General features: G+C 40.8%; 1 protein-coding gene across 1 annotated transcript in view; it reads right to left on the bottom strand.

Annotated features, from left to right (window-relative positions):
• The window catches only part of pcp4a (Purkinje cell protein 4a), a 28,359-nt gene extending 8,306 nt beyond the window's left edge, over positions 1 to 20,053 (bottom strand). Inside the window, exon 1 of the mRNA XM_063014349.1 lies at positions 19,944 to 20,053. Coding sequence (XP_062870419.1) covers positions 19,944 to 20,036 — 93 coding nt within the window. The 5' untranslated portion in view covers positions 20,037 to 20,053. The remainder of the gene's footprint in view (positions 1 to 19,943) is intronic.
• Positions 20,054 to 20,393: the final 340 nt, after the last annotated feature.

The raw sequence follows: 20,393 nt of genomic DNA, 5'->3' as shown, positions 1-20,393 counted from the left end.
AAATAAAAACTGCTAGTTCTTCATCATCATGCTTTGGGAAGGTGGGAGAAACCCTATTAACCACACCTCCCATATACAGTGACGAGACAGCAGTCAAGGTTTAAACCCAGATCATCTGGAATCATGCTGTACTCCATTCTGTACAAAAGCATGTGGTTTGACACTTACCCTGACAAGTCCTGCAGTACAGCACAGCAATCAGGACACTAATACAGGGTCTTATTCTGCTCCTTTACTCGTGTTGGCTTGGGTTACTGCATGGTCATGCAATTCGATCTTTTTGGCAGATAAGATCAGATTTTCGTCAGTATTTCTGCATAGTGCACCTGAGCAGACTGCTAGACCCTGCTGCTCATAAATGAATTGCATACCCATATGCTATAACAACCAAATTTCACAGTGGATTTGATGTTTACTGGCTGATTTAGAATTAAAGCCAGAAACGATCAATACGACCAAGTCTCATCAGACCACAAGACTTGGAGAGACTTTCACAATGTGTATGATTCACACTGTATGGTCCACAAGTGAATTCCAAAGCCCTATTATTATGCAAGCCAGAGATCAGTCCTGCCCGAGCTTGGATTAATCCAAAAAATAGATAAAAAAAGTGCCAGGGTGAAAACTTACAACATTTTACTCGAGACTATGATTAAAAAGGTCCAGGGAGGAAGAAGGTGGAGGGCGTTTATATTGCTAGTTGGTCTAAATCAGGTGCATCGATCACTTTCGACTCCTCGCCCCACTGCTCCCTGTGACTGTACACTGTAAACTGCTGGTTGCATAATAAAGCTCATTAACACAGGCATGAGGGGATTAGAGGAAATCCCCAGCCCCGATCCCCCCAGCCCCTGCCTTCAATCCTATCTTAGTCTTCCAGCTTGTGCTAGAAACGTGCCGCATTTACATAAGAATAAGAACGATAATAAAGCTGCAAACAGCAAAAGATGAACAGTCACGGCCACTTGCCGCTCACGATTCCTAGATTCGAATCACTGAGTTATTGCATCGCATTAGGAAACCATTATCTGTCGAGAGAAACGAGTCACTGTTATGAATTCTGTAATATGTTGGGAGAATAAGTTCCCCACATGCATTTGGGATTCTCTCCTCTGCACGAGAAAATGACATTCTCAGTTTCGGAGCAGAATCCATTAAAAACACATCAAGTGCACCATCTGGGCTCAGAGGGAGCGCCTGAACGAGCGGGGATCCTGAACTATCAGGAGTGGAATAATAATTAGCACGATTAACATTATTTTAATATGAGCATGAAGTCTACATTAATGCTGCTTATTAATGGAGTGTCTGAAATTATACAAATTTGGATACAATGTCTTTAAAAAGTATTCATCAACTTAGAACTTAAATCTTTGAATGAAACATTAGTTTGAGGTAGAAAATCATATTTGTTTATTTTTATTTCGTCAGTACATACCAAATACAAAAAAAGTATTAAATGTACACCAATCAGCCATAACATTAAAACCACCTCCTTGTTTTTACACACATTGTCCATTTGTGCACTTTGTAGTTGTACAATTACTGACGGTAGTCCATCTGTTTCTCTGCATGCTTTGTTAGCCCCCTTTTATGCTGTTCTTCAATGGTCAGGACTATCCCAGGACCACCACAAAGCAGGTATTATTTAGGTGGTGGATCATTCTCAGCACTGCAGTGACACTGACATGGTGGTGGTGTGTTAGTGTGTGTTGTGCTGGTATGAGTGGATCAGACACAGCACCGCTGCTGGAGTTTTTAAATACCGTGTCCACTCACTGTCCACTCTATTAGACACTCCTACCTAGTTGGTCCACCTTGTAGATGGTTGGTCATCTTCTAGACCTTCATCAGTAGTCAGAGGACACTGCCCACAGGGCACTGTCAGCTGGATATTTTTGGTTGGCGGACTATTCTCAGTCCAGCAGTGACAGTGAGGTGTTTAAAAACTCCAGCAGCAATGCTGTGTCTTATCCACTCATACCAGCACAATACACACTAACACACCACCACCATGTCAGTGTTAATGCAGTGCTGAGAATGATTCACCACCCAAATAATACCTGCTCTGTAGTGGTCCTGTGGGGGTCCTGACCATTTAAGAACAGGGTGAAAGCAGGCTAAAAAAATATGTAGAGAAACAGATGGACTGCAGTCAGTAATTGTAGAACTACAAAGTGCTTTTATATGGTATATATATAAAACCAAGACGTACACCAAAAGGCCTTTTTTGTTGGAATATAGCTGATTCATAAATATGAACTTCAGTCAAATTCACTTACTTTCGCAACTCACCGTAGTGTTGCATTCTCATAGGTCTGTAGTTATTTAAAGATTAGTTGTGCAGCCTGACTTATGCACCACTGGCAGTAGTTTCTGTTTCGTTACACATCTTTATGATATACTGAACTAAACTGAGATGTGTTTTGCCCTTTTAAAAGGTCTTGTATCCTTTCTTATTCTGTGCTTCTTAATGTTACTGCTGATGCCCCTTTGACTTCATTTTCATTCATTTTGAGGACAGTTATTATCAACCTTATCTCTCTCTCTCTCTCTCTCTCTCTCTCTCTCTCTCTAGAAGCATAGTAGTAGGTGTAATATATTTGAAATGTGTGAACTGACTATGAAAATAGAATTCTTTTGGAGGCTGAATACTTTCTCAAGGCACTGAATGCCTTCTTTCTCTCACAGCTGCAGATTCACAGCAACGCTGCTCTCCTACGCACGGTTTTATGTACAATGAGAAAAGAAAACTCCCAGTTCTCTGCAGAGGAGGGATCTCATCGCTGCAGAAGCAACTCTCGCCTACATCAAATCCTGCTTATCTAAGCAAACAATGGAAGGGAGGTGCATTCAGGCATCCCTACAGAGGGCACAGAGGTACTGGTGCTGGTTAACATAAACCATCCTCAATTGTGCGTAATTCTACAGCCTTAATGACAATTGGTACTTGGTGCAACCCAAGAACATACATTATTGATGGGAAAGACATAGGTGTGACGCACAATTCAGCACTAAGAACCAGTGACATTACTCCTACTGGCTAGATGAGTAGCAAAGGGATAAATAATCCATGCCAAGAACACGAGCAGGAGACACCCAGCTGAAAAACAGACTCAAAGGTTCAGACCATTGGTCATCTTGAGCCCTATTCCAAGTGAAAGATGTGCATCAGTGGATTAGGAGGGATTTCAGCAAGTCCCATTTGTGTCCTGCTAGAGCTGCTGATAACTACAATTGCAACACTCACTACTAAGTACCAAACCTCCTGGAAGCCATAGCTTTTCATCTTAAACCTCTGGGATTAAGCTAGGCTTTTAGTTGGATCATCTATTCATCTATTCATTACCTTTGTAGCTTCATCTTTAATAAATTAATCTACAATAGCAATAAAGATCTTCTAAAAAGCACCACACACATCCCCCTTATCTCACCTGAGCCCTGGGCAGTCAGCAATAAACTCTGATATATGGGCCATTCTTACTCATATAGCGTTTTTTATGGATCATTGCTGGAATATAACACCGGTCAGGTTGTGCCCACTGCTTAATTAACATCCATCTGAAAACTGAGAAGGCTTCTGTAAGGAGAGAGAGACATTAAACGCTGTAAGAGCTGAGTGGGGAAATACCAGCAGGTTGTGTTCCAGTGAAGTCAATAAAGAGCACAGGGGGAAAGCCTTCATCAGCAGAAAAGACCGGTGGGTGTCGGAGAATGCCCTATCATCACAAAAAACACTGTGTTCTCCCTGGCAATCGCTGAGCACTGTATTACTAAATCAGAAATGAAGCTGGAGTAAAGTCAGAACATGGCAGTAAAACAACACAACAAGACACTTTGCATATTTTAAAATTGTGATTTAGATGCACCCACTGCTTAAACTGTTTAAATCAAGTATGTAAAAACGAGTTGCTTGAGCTTTGTGACAGTGCCCCTGTGCACAAAGCAAGGTCCAAAATGTGGATATGAAATGATGAGTTTGTTGTGGAGGAAATCCAGTGGCCTGAACAGAGAGCCCTGACTTTATTAATTACATTTGGGATGAATTGGAATGTTGATTGCATGCTAAAAAAACACTACCACTACAAAGCGGTTGGAAAGCCAACTTCCTATTAATGCCCATGGTTTTGGAATGAGGTTGTAACAAACCGCTCTTTTTGTACCGGGTAAGTAAACAGATAACTGAGGTGAGGATCCTAGCTGGCCACTTTGACTAAGCACAGATGGAAACACCATAACTTAATTTGGTATGCACAAAGCGTGTATGTACATCCAGTGACAACAAAGCATTCACATTTACACATAATCTATACAAAGTAAAAAATACAAGACCGAGAAGAGGGATTTAAATGGTTAAACACCCAGGTCAATGCTGAGTGGTCGGTTACAACTTCAAATTAACTGCCAGACATTCTTTCTCTGAAACAAAATATGATTTCTTAGCACCAACAAACAGTCTGGAGGCATAAGTGATCACTCTTTCTAGTCTATCCTTTTCTTGAGTAAGTACTGCTTCAAGGCCAGACCCACTTGCATCTGTCTGCACACGAAACATCCGAGAGAAGTCAGGTGGTATGAAGACCGGTGCAGATGCCAGCGATGTTTTGATGTTTTCAAAAGCTTTTTGGCATTCAGCAGTACATTTGAGTGCATGTAAAGGTTCTGCAGGTAGTGACAGATGGGGTATGAATCGATGAAACCAACCAGCAAGACCAAGAAATTTCTGCACATCCTTGATTGTTTTAGGGACAGGATACTCACAGACTGCACGAACTTTGTATGGGTCAGTATGAATTCCTTCACCAGATATGATATGAAAATGCAAAGCTTTCTTCATGAGATGACACTTCTGCTTTTCCAAGACAATTAAACACTTCTTCAAGATCTTTTAGGTGTTGGGTTTCGTTTGCTGAGTATTCCACCACATCATCGATGTGCACAAAGCAAGTTCGTCCTTTGACGGATCTCAGCACCTCATCTATTACACGCTGGAATGTGCCGAAAGGAAGACGTAAAAATTCAAACAGTCTGTCCTTTGTGACAAATGCTGTCTTGGGGATGCTCTGGGGTTCCACTTCTTAAATCAAGAGTACTGAACATCAGGCGCCCAGGTGGCGCAGCGGGATATTTCGCTTGCACACCAGCACAGAGTTTCTGAACTCCTCGGTTCGAAACTCGGTGTTGCCTCCGGTCGGCTGGGCGCATCTAGTGGGCATAATTGGCAGTGCCTGCAGCAGATACTAATTGGCCACCGTATCTGCAGGGTGGGGACCGGACTATGTGTGGGTGGGTGGGTCTTCATACGCGTAGGAACCTTGTGTACGGACCCTGATTGTCGTAAGAGACGCCTGTGCAGAAAGCAGGGGCGAGAAGAGGAGGGCTGTACACGTGTCAGAAGAGGCGTGTACAGCAACGTGCTCTCCTCGGACGCAATCTGGTATCTCTGGTAGCAGCAGAAGACAAAATTGAGTGCGGGGAGAAAATGCATAAGAAAAAGAGTACTGAACCTCTTGGCTCCATGTAGTGACTCAAGTATTTCGTGGATACTGTCGGGTGTTCACATACTTTTGGCTTATAGTGTATAAAACACTGGAATCTGATATTGTTTTAGATAACAGATGAAACTACAGTAAAATATGAGCCCGTAATATAAATGTGAGTGGGCAGTCATGCCTTTCGGCTTGAAAAGCGAGTTAGTGAGGAGTCATATTAATGAGAAGAATCCCACTACCTTGTTTCCTAGTTAAATGTTAAATGTAACAGCAGGAAAAGGAAAAAAAAAAAGTCAACTAATAGTCATAAGATAAAAGCAAAAAGTGCCCAATTATGTTGATAAGACTTGTAATTGCAGAATATAATGAGCTCTTTTCTGGAGCTGGAGTCCCAGAAGGGCTTCTCTGTACTGGAACAGGAGAACGGTTATGCCCCATCTCCTCCGTATGTTCCTCGTTCACAACAAACCTCTCTTATAAACCCTGCTGCTGAGGATTGATGTAGTACGGTCTGCACTGAGGAAGAGGACAGCACTAAATTCAATTTAAACAAATGATTACACGTAGCTTAAATGCAGTCAAACAGTCGAGAGATGTTAAGTGTCCAATGAGTGTGGAACCTGGTGAGCACAGCTGTCCTGACAGCTCGCCACCCAGAGATGACAAGGTGAAACAAAAATAGGAACTAAAACCATAGGACAACAGTTGAAACAAAGACCAAACAGTCAGCTCTCCAAGAGAGTAAAAGCTTCTAAGGTCAAGTGTTAGTGGTGCTACTGGCCAAACTGGCTGCTCTACAGACACAACTGACCATGCCTGAGGGAGGGAGGTTTACTCATTTAAATTTACAGCTTTTACCTGACAGTTATATCCAAAGTGACTTACAATGCAACATGATGCAAACAACAGATGGTGATGGTCCTTGCTCAGGAGCCCAAGAGTTGCACTTGGGCTATAATTAGGCTTGATCCAGCAGCCCTCTGATCACTAATCCAGTACCTTAACCACTGACCTAGCCTCTCACTTCTCCTCATTGCTGCCGCAAAAGCGACTCCTGCTGTCTAGACGAGGAAGCAGCACAAGTAGCAAAGGTCTGCCACTGACTGGTGTAAAGAACAGGTCAAAGGGGGCAAGTGCTAGTCTGTAGACCTCCTGGTAAGCATGAAACATCTTTGAGTTATGAGTCATGAGTCTTCCATCATTCCAGACTTTCAGCTACTCAATCCGTCCTGTACTACATACACACGGCATTTAACCTGCTGTGTAGAGACCTAAAAAATCCAGAGCTAGTCTCAGAAACTTTGAGTGCAAGGTGTAAACACACACTAGACAGAGAACCAGCTGACCAATGGGGAACCAACAAATCACTGAGTAAGTCGATGAACCAAATCAATGAATCAATAAAGCAACAGATTGCAAATGTGTTAAATTAAGGAAGCAACAAACAAATAAATGAATCAGCCTAATAAGGAACAAGTTAATGGTGTCATTGATCAACCAACTTGCTCACGCACAAATCAGCAAACAATCGAACACATTAACAAATCAATGAATCAATTAATATGCTAACTAACACACCAACAACTCTTTAAAACAATCAATGAACCAAGAAATAAAGAAAACTAAGTTTTTAGCTATTAAATCAACTAACAAACCAGCCAATTATGTTAGCTTTAATTATTTGATAGTTAATTGACTAAAAAGACAAACAAAATCATGATTATCATTTAATATGATTCATTGTGCAGCCCTGCCTTTTTCCATCAGCACTGGAAAACAAAGTACCTCATGATGGACACGGCGAACACATTTCAAACATATATTGCTTTTAATTTACCTAAAACAAATCTAATTATTCAAGTCCTTCTCTAACAGCACTTATACTCATGTTCTTCAGAACGTGAGGTTCCTTCACCTTCAAAATGCCAACATGAATCAAACTTTTCATGTCAAACTGCCTAACAATGCAAAGAAAATAAACATAATCTCCCCAGCACCCTATAAAAGCCCTCTAACACCTTCCAGTCCAGACCAAATGAAGAGGATGAATAAATAATGCTTTTTGCAAGTGGTTTATGGAGCTATTTTAGTTCTTTTGGCAAACTGAGTGCTCCAGCGGGGCTCTGTGCTGCACGCAATGTCTATTAACTATTTAACAGGGAGACTCGCAACTAGGCCACGGATGGGTACAGAAGAAAAAAATTTGACCGCATGTTCACACCAAGACAACGAGGCACATTCGAAGGGTAACAGATGGCTCAAATTAATGGAAGAAACTGGTTTAAAGATGAAGGCTTGTAAGAAAAGCGGCTCTGCTTGAGCTATCACAAGCAAAACATCATGGCAAGATATGAAACATAAATCTGATGATAACAGAGTAAATTAAACTGAGGTGGGTAATTTGGGTGGTGGGTAATTCTCAGCACTGCAGTGACACTGACATGGTGGTGGTGTGTTAGTGTGTGTTGTGCTGGTATGAGTGGATCAGACACAGCAATGCTGATGAAGTTTTTAAACACCTCACTGTCACTGCTGGACTGAGAATAGTCCACCAACCAAAAACATCCAGTCAACAGCGCCCCGTGGGCAGCATCCTGGGACCACTGATGAAGGTCTAGAAGATGACCAACTCAAACAGCAGCAATAGATGAGCGATCGTCTCTGACTTTACATCTACAAGGTGGACCAACTAGGTAGGAGTGTCTAATAGAGTGGACAGTGAGTGGACACTGTATTTAAAAACTCCAGCAGCACTGCTGTGTCTGATCCACTCATACCAGCACAACACACACTAACACACCACCACCATGTCAGTGTCACTGCAGTGCTGAGAATGATCCACCACCTAAATAATACCTGCTCTGTGGTGGTCCAGTGGTGAGCCTGACCATTGAAGAACAGGGTGAAAGCAGGCTAAAAAAGTATGCAGAGTAACAGATGGACTACAGTCAGTAAGTGTAGAATTACAAAGTGCTTCTGTATGGTAAGTGGAGCTGATAAAATGGACAGTGAGTGTCGAAACAAGAAGGTGGTTGTAATGTTATGGATGATCAGTGTATGTATCCTAAGGAAATAAAAAAATGTGAACACTAGGAATTGCTTTGAATTGCTGTTACCCACCAGACTAGTTTTCCATTTTTACTTTGACATTGACAGTGTCTCACATCCCTAATGTTTGTTCAGTTGAATGTACAAGAAATAACCAGTTTCCCAGATGTTTCTTCTTATTGCACTGAAAGCATCTGCTAGAACATAATCGATTAATAGCGCCTATCTGTCCTCTTGACTTCATTCCACAAATGTGCTCCACGTTGAATAGCTTTGAGAAACAAACTCTATCAATCAGGACTCATTGCTTCAGTAAGCTTCAGTTCACCATAAATTAACTCCAGGCTGACATGAATGCAGCTCATTTAAATAGCAGTTACTCTCCCTGATAGATTGTTTGGGTCAGCATTTCTGGTTCCCAGAAGATTTGGATCATGTCAGACCAGCTCAGCAGTAGCTGTCCACAGCATAGTTCGTGGAAGCAAGTCATTAAACGTCGACTGCATAAATAACCTTCAGATTAAGTGACACAAAATCAGAGATGTTCTGGCAAATGAATGTGACCTTATTGACGTCAACCTGAATTTTGGCAACATTTTCTGTGACCACATCTGTATTCTAAACACAGTATTAAACAAGTATTTAAAGTGCACACACACTAGTGTCACAAGAATTTAAGACCATCCGCCTGATATGCTGTCAAAACAGCTCTGATCTGCTGAGACATGGACTCCAAAAGATGTCCGCATTATCAGCAGGTCCTTCAAACTTCTGTATGAGGTGGATCGTCCTACAGTGCATCCTGGTGCATCACTTTACACATGCCCGGATTCTCATGTGATCTTGGAGAAAACTACCCTTGCTTTTTCAGAGATACTTCAAACCCAGTTGTCTGGCCACAACAATTTGGTCCTTATCATAGTCACTCAGGTGTTTATGCTGATCATATTTGCTGCATTCAACAAATGAACTATGAGGAACTACCATCAGCCCAACATTTGATAGATCTCTAATCCTCACATGCACATCTTTGGGTGGTGGTTGTAATGTTTTGGTGTAGTGTAGTTAGTGTAGTTCCTTATAAAGCTTATAATGATGTGGTGGCAGTGGTGACTCGGAGATTAAAGTACTGGGCTTTTAATCAACAGCCTGACAGTTTAAGCTGCTGCTGTTGGGTACCAAGGCCCTTAATTCGTAGTTGCTTGAACTGTAATCTTTACTGTCCTAACTGCAAGTCACCCTAGATACAAGCATCTGCTAAATTACATTTCATTTTTATGTTACCAACACTTCCATCAGGGGCCTCGTGAATTTATTGTTATAATCTACTGGGTTATTGTCCACTTACATAAAGCAACTGATTCATTTGATGGTGCAGAAAATTGTACAACGTCATTTAAACTTTTTGACATGGCCTCCTAATTTCTAATTCGTTAGTGAGTATATACACTTCACTCTGCCCTTGTAAATATAGCTAGTTTGACTGCACCCACTAGAAACTCTGTACAGAAGCTATTTGGCCACAATGCCAAATGTGTGTCTGTGGGAATTTGTGGCCACTCAGTCTAAAGAGCATTTGTAAGGACAGCAACTGATGTTCGCAATCAACATTCCAATTAATCCCAAAGATGTTTATTGAGGTTGAGGTCAGGGCTCTATGCAGGGCACTGAAGTTCCTCTACACCAAACTCATCAAGACGTGTCTTTAAGGACTTTGATTTGTGCAAATAGGCTCTTTTCCAAGCTATTTGCACAAAGTTGGAAGCATGGTATTTATTTTAAATACATTAATTTCACTTGTTAGCAAAAGGTGTGGCTAAAATACAGCGGTACCTTGAAACTCAACATCAATTGGTTCTGGAACTGACGTTGAGTTTAAAAGGCATTGAGTTTCAATGTATTTTTCCCATAAGGATGTATGAGAAACCTGTTAATGTGTTCCATGGTCCCATGCAACTGCATATATTTTAGGCTAATGTAAAACAATGAGGTTGTTTTTGACACTTATACACAGAAAATAACACAAATATAATATAAAAACACTGAAATAAGAAGCTGATTCTCACAATTTCTCAGCACCCCGAGCTATAACACAAGTTTAAAAGTGAGGAAAATCCAGCAAAACACAGATACATGTGGACAAATCTCATATCTCATACATGTGCACAAATCTCATATGCACACTGATGATGTATTACCGTAACGCTCAGGCCGAGTGCTGAACAAAAAGACTATTCATTGTTAATCTGAAAGTAAATAAATAAAAAAAAATTTAAAACAAACTGAACATGTTGAGTTTAAGGATACAAATTTCTCGACGAAGGGCGTTGAGTTTCAAAGATTTTGAGTTTAGGGGATGTTGAGTTACAAGGTACCACTGTACCTGAAATCAATGAATAGAAGAGATGTCCAAATACTATTGGCAACATACTAACATTGTTAATAAGGTAAACGTGCATTTTACTCATCTTAAGTATTGAGAACCTCACATCTTTTGATAAATATGATGGATGCTCTTTAAAGTTTGTTTACAAGGTTATATCGAACACAGTCGTGGACAATTTAGTGTCTCCAATTTACCTCTTTGGACTGTGGGAGGAAACCGGAGCACCCGGAGGAAACCCAGACATGGGGAGAACATGCAAACTCCACACAGAAAGGACCCGGAGCGCCCACCTGAGGATGGAACCCAGGACCTTTCTGCTGTGAGGCGACAGTGCTACCCACTTAGCCACCGTGCCGCCGGATGCTCTTTAAAGGAAGCCATCAAATTAACTAATATTAACATCTCATCCACGAAGCCACACTTAACAGATCCCCTAAATGATAAAAAGCATAGCACATAAAATCAGTCTGTCATTGGTCAGTTAAGTCAGCAGAGTAATGTCTGAAAATGCTGTTCTCTAAGTTTTATGTTGCTAATAAAAAATATACATGGTTACTCTATCTAAGGCAGCTATACAATGTCCTGTTTGTCCTGCTCAGCTCAAACTCTTCATACAGAAATGCTCAGTCAATAGCATTTATCAATATAAAAAGTGCTACAGTGAGACATGACCTTGGTGAAGTGACAGCAACAAAATGGATAGAAACTGGATTTGTATTTTTGGCCAGCTTTGCGTGCTTTTTTTGAAAGCTAAGCAAAGCTGATTTAGTGCTTTAGCCTAGCTGTAGGCATTTGGTCTGTTTTCCTCAAGGATTTGATTGATTCCTCCTAAAAGCCGGAAAAAGCATAAACTAAGTTGATGGTGGGACTAGAAATGTTGTCTCCTGTGACAGGAACAATCGTTCATGCTGAACGACTTCTGAAATTTAGTCATTGCATCATGGGTGTCGAGTTCTGAGTAAATATTTCTCTGTGTTGTAATGACTGAAAGAATAAACATCTTACATTAGCTGGTGTACACAGGAGGGAGCGTCAGCTATTTAAAGCTCAGACTGAAAAAGCAAGGTAATATACATTACACAGGCACATGCTGACACCCTGCCTAATAGTTTAGCTTTATCAGCATCACCCACTGCTTACAGGTTCAGATAATTAGCCAAACCATAGACCAAACTGCTAGCTGTACAAAGGCAATACAACAAAATGCTTACTCTGTGATGCAACAAGATTGCATCTGGCAGCAATATCAAATTGCTCCTGGTATCACCAACTATTTTTAAATAAAGACACTGGTGAAAGAATAAGTAAACAGTGTAAAGGCCATTGATATGACTGATAAACCTGTTGATGCAGGTAATTGGGTGGTTGTATCCTAGCCGTTAGAGTTCTGGGTTGCTGGTTCAAGCCCCACCACTGCCATCCTCCCATAAGGCATAGCCAATCATGGCTGTATGTAGACGCCCAACCAACTGATAACAACGCTGGAGAATCACACCCAGGATCCCAGCGATAGTGTGCTACTGTAATTTACAGCTGTGCCACCCGAGTGCCCACGCTAACTATACAAAGGTAATGTGATACAACAAGTATGAAGGCCATTGATATGACTGATAAACCAGTTGATGCAGGTAACTGGTTGGTTGTATCATTAGGCTGATGCTGGTTCAAGCCCCACCACTGCCATCCTCCCCTAAGACATAGCCAATCATGGCTGTATGTACACGCCCGACAAGCTGATAACAATGCTGGAGAATCACACCCTGGATCCCAGCATAAGTCGGCTAGTGTAATATACTGCTGTGCCACACGAGCGCCCACGCCCATGTTATTTTAAATAAGTCATTAATACAGATTTAAATCTGAGGACCAGGCAACCTGCCCAACACTAACTGTGGCTGGTTTACACCTGGTTTTTTAAGGTAAAGGAAATTAGGCACAAAACTGACTGCTCACAATATATGCACCCACAAGATCTGACTCATAAAACATTTAAAATATTTAGACTGCATTTGTGTGTTCCTAAATGGTGGTTGCAGGTTCAAGTCCAAGTTTTCATACCAACCGAGCAGATGCTACACTTACAACTAATCAGTCATTTGAAGAGCAAGGCTGTCAACCATTCAGTAGTGACTACAGCTATACCCTAACCCTCCTATAGGCAGAACATTGAGGAACATTCAGAGGTTCCATCCAAAGTGAGTTGAAAATAACAGCCCCAACTTTTTAGGAAGCCCCAACACTATCTGCTGCACCATTGTGCCACCCCACTCATTTATAAGCCAAGCAATTGGTCATGATGGGTTCCAGAAATTTCTACTATTATTGCTACCTTCTTTACTAATCCAGGCAACCTGCCAAACACTACAGCTGGTTTATCAAGGTAAAGCAAATTAGGCACAAAACTGGGTACTGTTAACGGACTATACCTGTCAATTGACTATGTACTCAATCGCAGTGCCTTCTGGGTAAGCCCTACAGTTGGTATGTCCTCAAAAGAAGAAATAGCTGGTGACTACTTGTTCCATGAATATTTTATCCTGCGGTTCTGATCTCCATCTTTCCAAAGACCTTGTTGTACCTCACTTCATCTGCTTAGGCAGATTTCCACTTTGCCCGCACTTCGATTTTAATTTAGCAATAATGGCGCCCGTTACTATGATTTATCCTGGTGAGTTAATCCAAGCAAAACTAATGATACAAGAAGTAAGACTTCATCAAATATTTCACCACAGCAGCACTTCTGCTCTCTTGCAGATCGCTCATCATCAGAGGACACGGCGAATGTGAGGGTACAAATTATTAGAGGACAGCCTGACGCTCTTAGGTGCGAGTTAGCAGAGTCATTATGAGCTGCGAAGACTCACAAAGCTCTTTCTCGTCCTCGTTCTGCTGCTATTATCCCTTCAGCCTTTCAGCATGCAGAGTTCCTTTTCATCAAAATTTATCATCTGTGCCTTCTGCACTGCCCGTATCTCAGCTGTGGGCAGATGATGGATTAAATAGGCAGTATGTTATTTGTAAGTAGCCCCTGCTGGATACTTTATACAAACAAGGGCTATGAGTCACATTGCTGAGACACTAGGAACACTTCCTAGATAGAGTGCCAGTTCACTGAAGGGCTTCACACACTTACTCAATTACTCACACCTAATGGCAAGTTAGAACAGCCAGTTGACTACTGTGATGCTTAGGGGCTGAGAGAAAACTAGCTTCTCGGAATCTTAAATCTATGTACCCACAAGATCTAACTCATAAAACTGTATAAAGACTGCATTTGTGGGCATTTGAGTGTTGGTTCCAAGTTCAAGTCCCAGTTTTCATACCAACTGAGCAGATGCTACACTTACAACTAATCAGTCATTCAAAGAACAAGGCTGTTGACTATTCAATAGTAACTACAGCTATACCCTAACCCCTCTATAAGCAGTAAGAAGGTTGAAGGGTTTCATCCAAATCCCCAACTCTTTAGGAGACCCAAACACTGCTGCACCATTGTGCCACCCCACTCATTTACAAGTCAAGCAATTGGTCATGATTGGTTCCAGAAATTGCTACTATTATTGCTATCTTCTCTACTAATCAAGGCAACTTCAGAAAATCAGCAGGATGTGAGCCCTAGTATTAAAAAGGTCAGTCATCATATTTAAGCATGATGACCTGACCAATAGCATATTACTATTTGCAGCCTCAAAGAAGAAAGCCTTTATTTGACATATATACATATACACATGTACAGTACAATGAAATGCCTTTTCAGCATATCCCAGCTTGTTTGGAAGCTGGGGTCAGAGCGTAGGGTCAGCCATTGTACGACAGTCTTCCGACTGACAGCCCAAAGCTCTACCTATTAGGCTACCACTGTCCACTGCAATGAGAGATTCGGTCTTACCAGACACTCTATCAGTAACACATCCTCAACTTTTCAAAACTTCAGTATGTATACTTTCTATAGATAAAGGTATAATGTGTTGTATTATGATTTGGGGTCACTCACTGTATTAAGGCTGCAATATGTTACTGTTGGGCATTAAAGGATTTAGAGACCACCAGAAAACACTGCTATTTTATTCTTATGGTTTTGCATCAATCAATGCATTTGTCAAATGTTGCCCAAAAATGACCGCTCAGGTGGCGCAGCGGTAAAACACGCTAGCGCACCAGAGCTGGGATTTCGAATACATCATATCGAATCTCAGCTCAGCCATCTGAGAGCCTTTTTTACATCGTATCGAATCTCAGCTCAGCCATCCGGCTGGGCTGGGCGGCTACATGAACAACGTTTGGCTGTTGTTCATTCAGGGTGAAGAGCCAGAGAGGGACCTCATAACTGATGCAATTACGACCTCTGCTGGCTGATTGATGGCGTCTGCACAGAGTGGAGGAATAATGCTGATCAGGGTGTGACTCTCCGTGCACAAGGCTGATGGCATGTGAACTCGACTCGTGCGGGTGAAAAAATGCAGTCTGCTACTGCACACGTGTAGGATGGGGCGTGTGTCAGTTCGCTCTCTTCAATCAGAGGTGGGGGTCAGCACCAGTTGAGAGGAAGCATAACGCCATTGGGTAAAAAATTGGACGCGCTAAAAATCGGGAGAAAAAGAGAGAAGATGCATTAAAAAAAAACATTTTTATTAAAAAAAAATGTTGCCCAAAAACAGGTAGTCAAACTGTACTGTAAATTACCTGTAAAATTAGAGTCCAAATCAGACCCTAGCCGTGCAGTTTTAATATCTTGAACAACTTGAGATTTCCAGAGCAATCAACAAGACCGTTTCTTTTTTTTCACAATTCACTTGGTTTTCACTTTGGAAAGGCATTTCATTTCAGTTCCATCAAAACTCTACAGCTCATTTAGATTTACATTTTTTACACTTCTTCTGATAGGAATTTGAAACAACATGAGACTCAATCAGCTATGACAGTCTTTCCTCCTGCTGATTTTGGCACGTCCAAGCCTTCTGGCTAATTGGTAGCGCCTGGTGCGGCTTCTGTTCTTTTCTCTGATAGGAAGGATGTGCTGTGAAAATCCCTTTTTGCTGATTGCAGCTGTATGAAGTGATGAACAGCATGATAAGGTTTAAGGCAGTTATTTCTGGAGGATGTGGAGCTGCTCGCTGCATTTAGTGCTTTCAGAGCCAACACTGCTGATCTCTATCATTCAGAAAGAAACTTAAACGTGACCAGAAATTTCTGGCTTGTAGGAAAAGCAGAAAGTACCAGCCTGTGCACCAAGGTATCAGAGGATACATCAGCTATGGAGTTTGATATGGAGTTTCTATTTTGCCTTTTGCTTCTATGCCTCTCGCTGCACTGCCGGCTTCCTCTGTACCTCACATATTTTTTCATTCATGTGGAAGAAACAAGGACCATTGGAGCATAATGAACAAAAGCCAGTTGTCAGACTGAATTACATCCGGAATTTGCACCCTGTAGTAGGGGGACGTTCCTGCACTGTTGCAACCACACTTAGTGTTAAATATACTGTAAACCAGAGCTATTTAACTTTGTCAGCAAAGTGCACATTTGTAAGCTAGTTATATTATTATTTTACATAAATCCACAAACCCTGCTTACAGTGTTAAATAAAGGATTTCTACAACTCACCCATTTGGTATATGATTTGATCTAAAGTGACTCATAAGTGAAGTAAATCGGATCTAAACAGAGAGCTCATCAATCAGGTTTAGGGCTGTCGCTCAAGTGACTCACACTGGCTCCAATTAGAGCTGCTTTGTGTTGCCGTTCGAAAGGCTTTTTGTAGCGCTGGGGTGGCACAGCGGTCTAGTGTGCTAGTTCATTACCACTGAGATCTCTAGCTCTCAGGCTTGGATGTCATCTGTGTTATCAACTGGCTGACCTAATTGGCTGTGTCTGAGGGAAAGGGTGGTTTGAATGGGCTCCTCATTGCTGCTGGAACTATGACCTCTGCTGGCTGGTAGAGGCGGTTATTTTACAGACAGTATTGGGTGACTTTCTGTACATGATATTGCTTCCTTGGCAAGTAAAAAGTACTGTTGAGAAATAGTGTGTGTTATGCTGGTATGAGTGGATCAGACACAGCAGTGCTGCTGGAGTTTTTAAATATCGTGTCCACTCTATTAGACACTCCTACCTAGTTGGTCCACCTTGTAGATGTAAAGTCAGAGACGGTCACTCATCTATTGATGCTATTTGAGTTGGTCATCTTCTAGACCTTCATCAGTGGTAGTCATGTAGTGGCTGGATATATTTTTGGCTGGTGGACTATTCTCAGTCCAGCAGTGACAGTGAGGTGTTTAAAAACTCCATCAGCATTGCTGTGTCTTATCCACTCATACCAGCACAACACACACTAACACACCACCACCATGTCAGTGTCACTGCAGTGCTGAGATCATCCACCACCCAAATTATACCTATTATGTACAATGTGTGTAGAAACAAGGAGGTGGTTTTAATGTTATGGCTGATCGGAGTATATAACCAGCCATTGAAGATATCAAGCTTTCCAGATTCAGTCATGTATATTCCAGTTTAGATCCCAGTTCCAGAACCAAAGTGACCAGTAAATGTACTATCCATTGCAGTTCCCGTACCAAATGTACCATTTTCTAAAGTACCAAACATTCCAGTTCCAGTACCAAAATAATTGAATGAATGATGAAAGATTGAAATGGGCTAATGGCCGCCAGTCTACATCGTTCAGAAAGTGCTGATGTGTTCTCGTTGCATTGTGCTCATTTATGCAACTGCACAGCCCTTCACCTGTCACCCCCCTCACTCACACACACACATTATCTGTTTAATAATTTTGCTTGTCACTCAGGCCTGCAAAGGGCCCATAAGAGTTGTTGTGATGTTGCCACTTAATTTCAAAAACACTATGGATGGTTCCACGCCAGATTGAACTGTTAAGATTTCTTTAATCCCCTAATTAAACTCGTATTATGTTGGTATTAAATGAAGGATTTAATGCTTTGATGTCAATCTTGATGTGACTGGACACAGGTTCATTTTATTGTTGCATCCTAATTGAGTCACTTATATCTACATGTCTAATGGATTTAAACATTTGCAATATCCACTCACTTCTGATTCAATTACAGATGAAATACGAATGCATTTATTGCGATATCATAATGGTATTGTTGTCTGTCAATACAACTCTGTCAAGTATAATAATGAATCACAATTCAATAACGAACTGATACCACCACAGTTGAATCTAATAACCATTGTATAATTGCATTAGGAAATATTATTTTGTAAATAATAATAGTTTTGTAATAATAAACTAAAATAACCATGGAAATCAACTATAAACCAACAGCAGGCTGTAATAATGGCTAATTTAGTATTGTTTTTTATGCCGTGATCTGAAATCGGATTTGTGTTAATGTAAAACAGCCTCATTGGAATAATAGTTACAATAAAACTTACACAGAAAAGAATAGCTTTTTAGATTAAATTACCAACCCATTACACCTGACCAGTAACTGCAACATATACATTTTTTTATAAAATAATACAATTGCACTGAAATAGTAACAATGCATGCATTTGGAAAGCTGTTACACTTGCATTCAGATAAATCCAATAGGTGCATTTAACATGACTGCACATTATACATGAAGTGAGTGTGAAAGATGCATTAATAATAGTTGCAAAAGATCCACTATGATACCTGTATTGGCTGCATTGCAAAAAATGCATGTAAAACTATGGCAAATATGCATTAAAACAGATTACGATATTTTTTAAACCATTAGTCTGTGCTGTACTGTTTCCCTTCATGCATATTGTAATGTGGAACACACCCTGTTTAGGGTGGTTAATAAGCTGCTGGTGTAAATCAGATGTTCAGAGAGAAAAGTGTAAGGGGCTGGATTCTTCAAGACCAGAATTTAAAAATGCTGTATAAAAACAACTACAATTGAATGAAGTGTTTTAAGAAAAAACAATTGCTTTGTCTCCTCCCTATTTGTGTCATTTATTGCAAACCTCATCTTCAGTTTATTATACTCGCGCTGCTCATCGTATTTCACTGAAGGTTCCTAAAACGAACACCATTTTTGGTCAGTCATCATTTTAAGTGGCTGCAGCCATAGACTGGAACAAACTGCAAGAAACTCTAAGGCTGGATAAATTTATTTCTAAGACAACTTTTAAAAAACAAATTACAGGTATCTTAAGAGATACATGCAGCTGTATGACAAATTGATTCTTCTTTTATACTGTTGCTGGGTGATTCGACTATGTGTTGTTGTATTGTGATCATCGTTGTTTGTTTTCAATGTCTTATGTAAATTTGTTTGTATGATTGTTCCTCAAGAGGCTTTGCCTTTTGCCAGGCCGCCACTAAATAAGAAGCAGTTCTTAATGACTTGCCAGGTTAAATAAAGGTTAAATAAAATAAAGGTTAAATAAAATAAATTAATTTATTTATTTGCCTTTATGCACAGCTTTATCCTGATCGGCTAGGCGCAGTGGGTTCACAGCATGCCCAGAAACACTGGGCGCAAAGCAGGAATACACCCTAGACAGGGGACCAATTCATCTCAGGGAATTACACACTTATACATTCACTCACTTGCTGCACCTAGATGCAATAAACAGTAGTTGAATGGAAGAAACTTGCAAAATATGCATTATGAGTAACTGAAATAGATGCATTATAATGAACACATCATTATTTTTAATTATGTAGTCTGTGTGCATTTAAGTAATTGTAGCATGTGTATACAAAATGTTTGCAATAAAACAAATAAAATAGTTGTATTTGCACTGCTTGTAATTTGAGTTGCATTGAAATAACTGCAAATAATGCAAGAATTGCAGGAAAAAGGATGCACGAATAGTTGCATGATAAATAAATGCATTCATTAGTAGTGAGCGCTTTTATCACTTTACTCACTACAGTGACTCCATGTGCGATTTCTCACCCCCGCGTTACATCGCAAATGTGCAATATTCATAAAAATAAGCCTCATAATCCTCTCTTGTTCACCGTAAGGAAAAAGGTAAAGTGTTAAACTCACCTCACTCATGGTGAAACACTGATGATGGGGGACACGATGCGCTTCCCTGGCACGAGTGACGCAGTCCTGGGTCCGGACGCGCTGCCGCTCCATTTATAGAGGAAGCCCCCAGTCTGAGTGGGCATCACAATATGCTCTCCTCCAATCATATTCAGCACTTCATACCACCTCTCATGATTTCTGCACACACACGTACTGTAGATTTAACATGAGAAACAGTAAGTCGAAGCAATGCATAGCCAAAAGTAAGTGGACACCTATTTCAGCCACGACCATGTGCGTAAAATCTAACATTTAACCATGCACTGACTGTTCCAACAGTGTTGCACCCAGTGTTTCCATGGTAAAAATGATATGTGGCTTGGCACTGTGCAATTATTTACTGAACAACTGAAATTATATAGGTATGGAACACAAAATATGCATTGGAAACTACACTACTTGGCCAAA

Source organism: Trichomycterus rosablanca, chromosome 18 (assembly GCF_030014385.1).
Source record: "Trichomycterus rosablanca isolate fTriRos1 chromosome 18, fTriRos1.hap1, whole genome shotgun sequence".
Classification (NCBI taxonomy): domain Eukaryota; kingdom Metazoa; phylum Chordata; class Actinopteri; order Siluriformes; family Trichomycteridae; genus Trichomycterus; species Trichomycterus rosablanca.
Note: the sequence above shows the minus strand (reverse complement) of the source record. Positions and strands in the feature narration are given on the sequence as shown.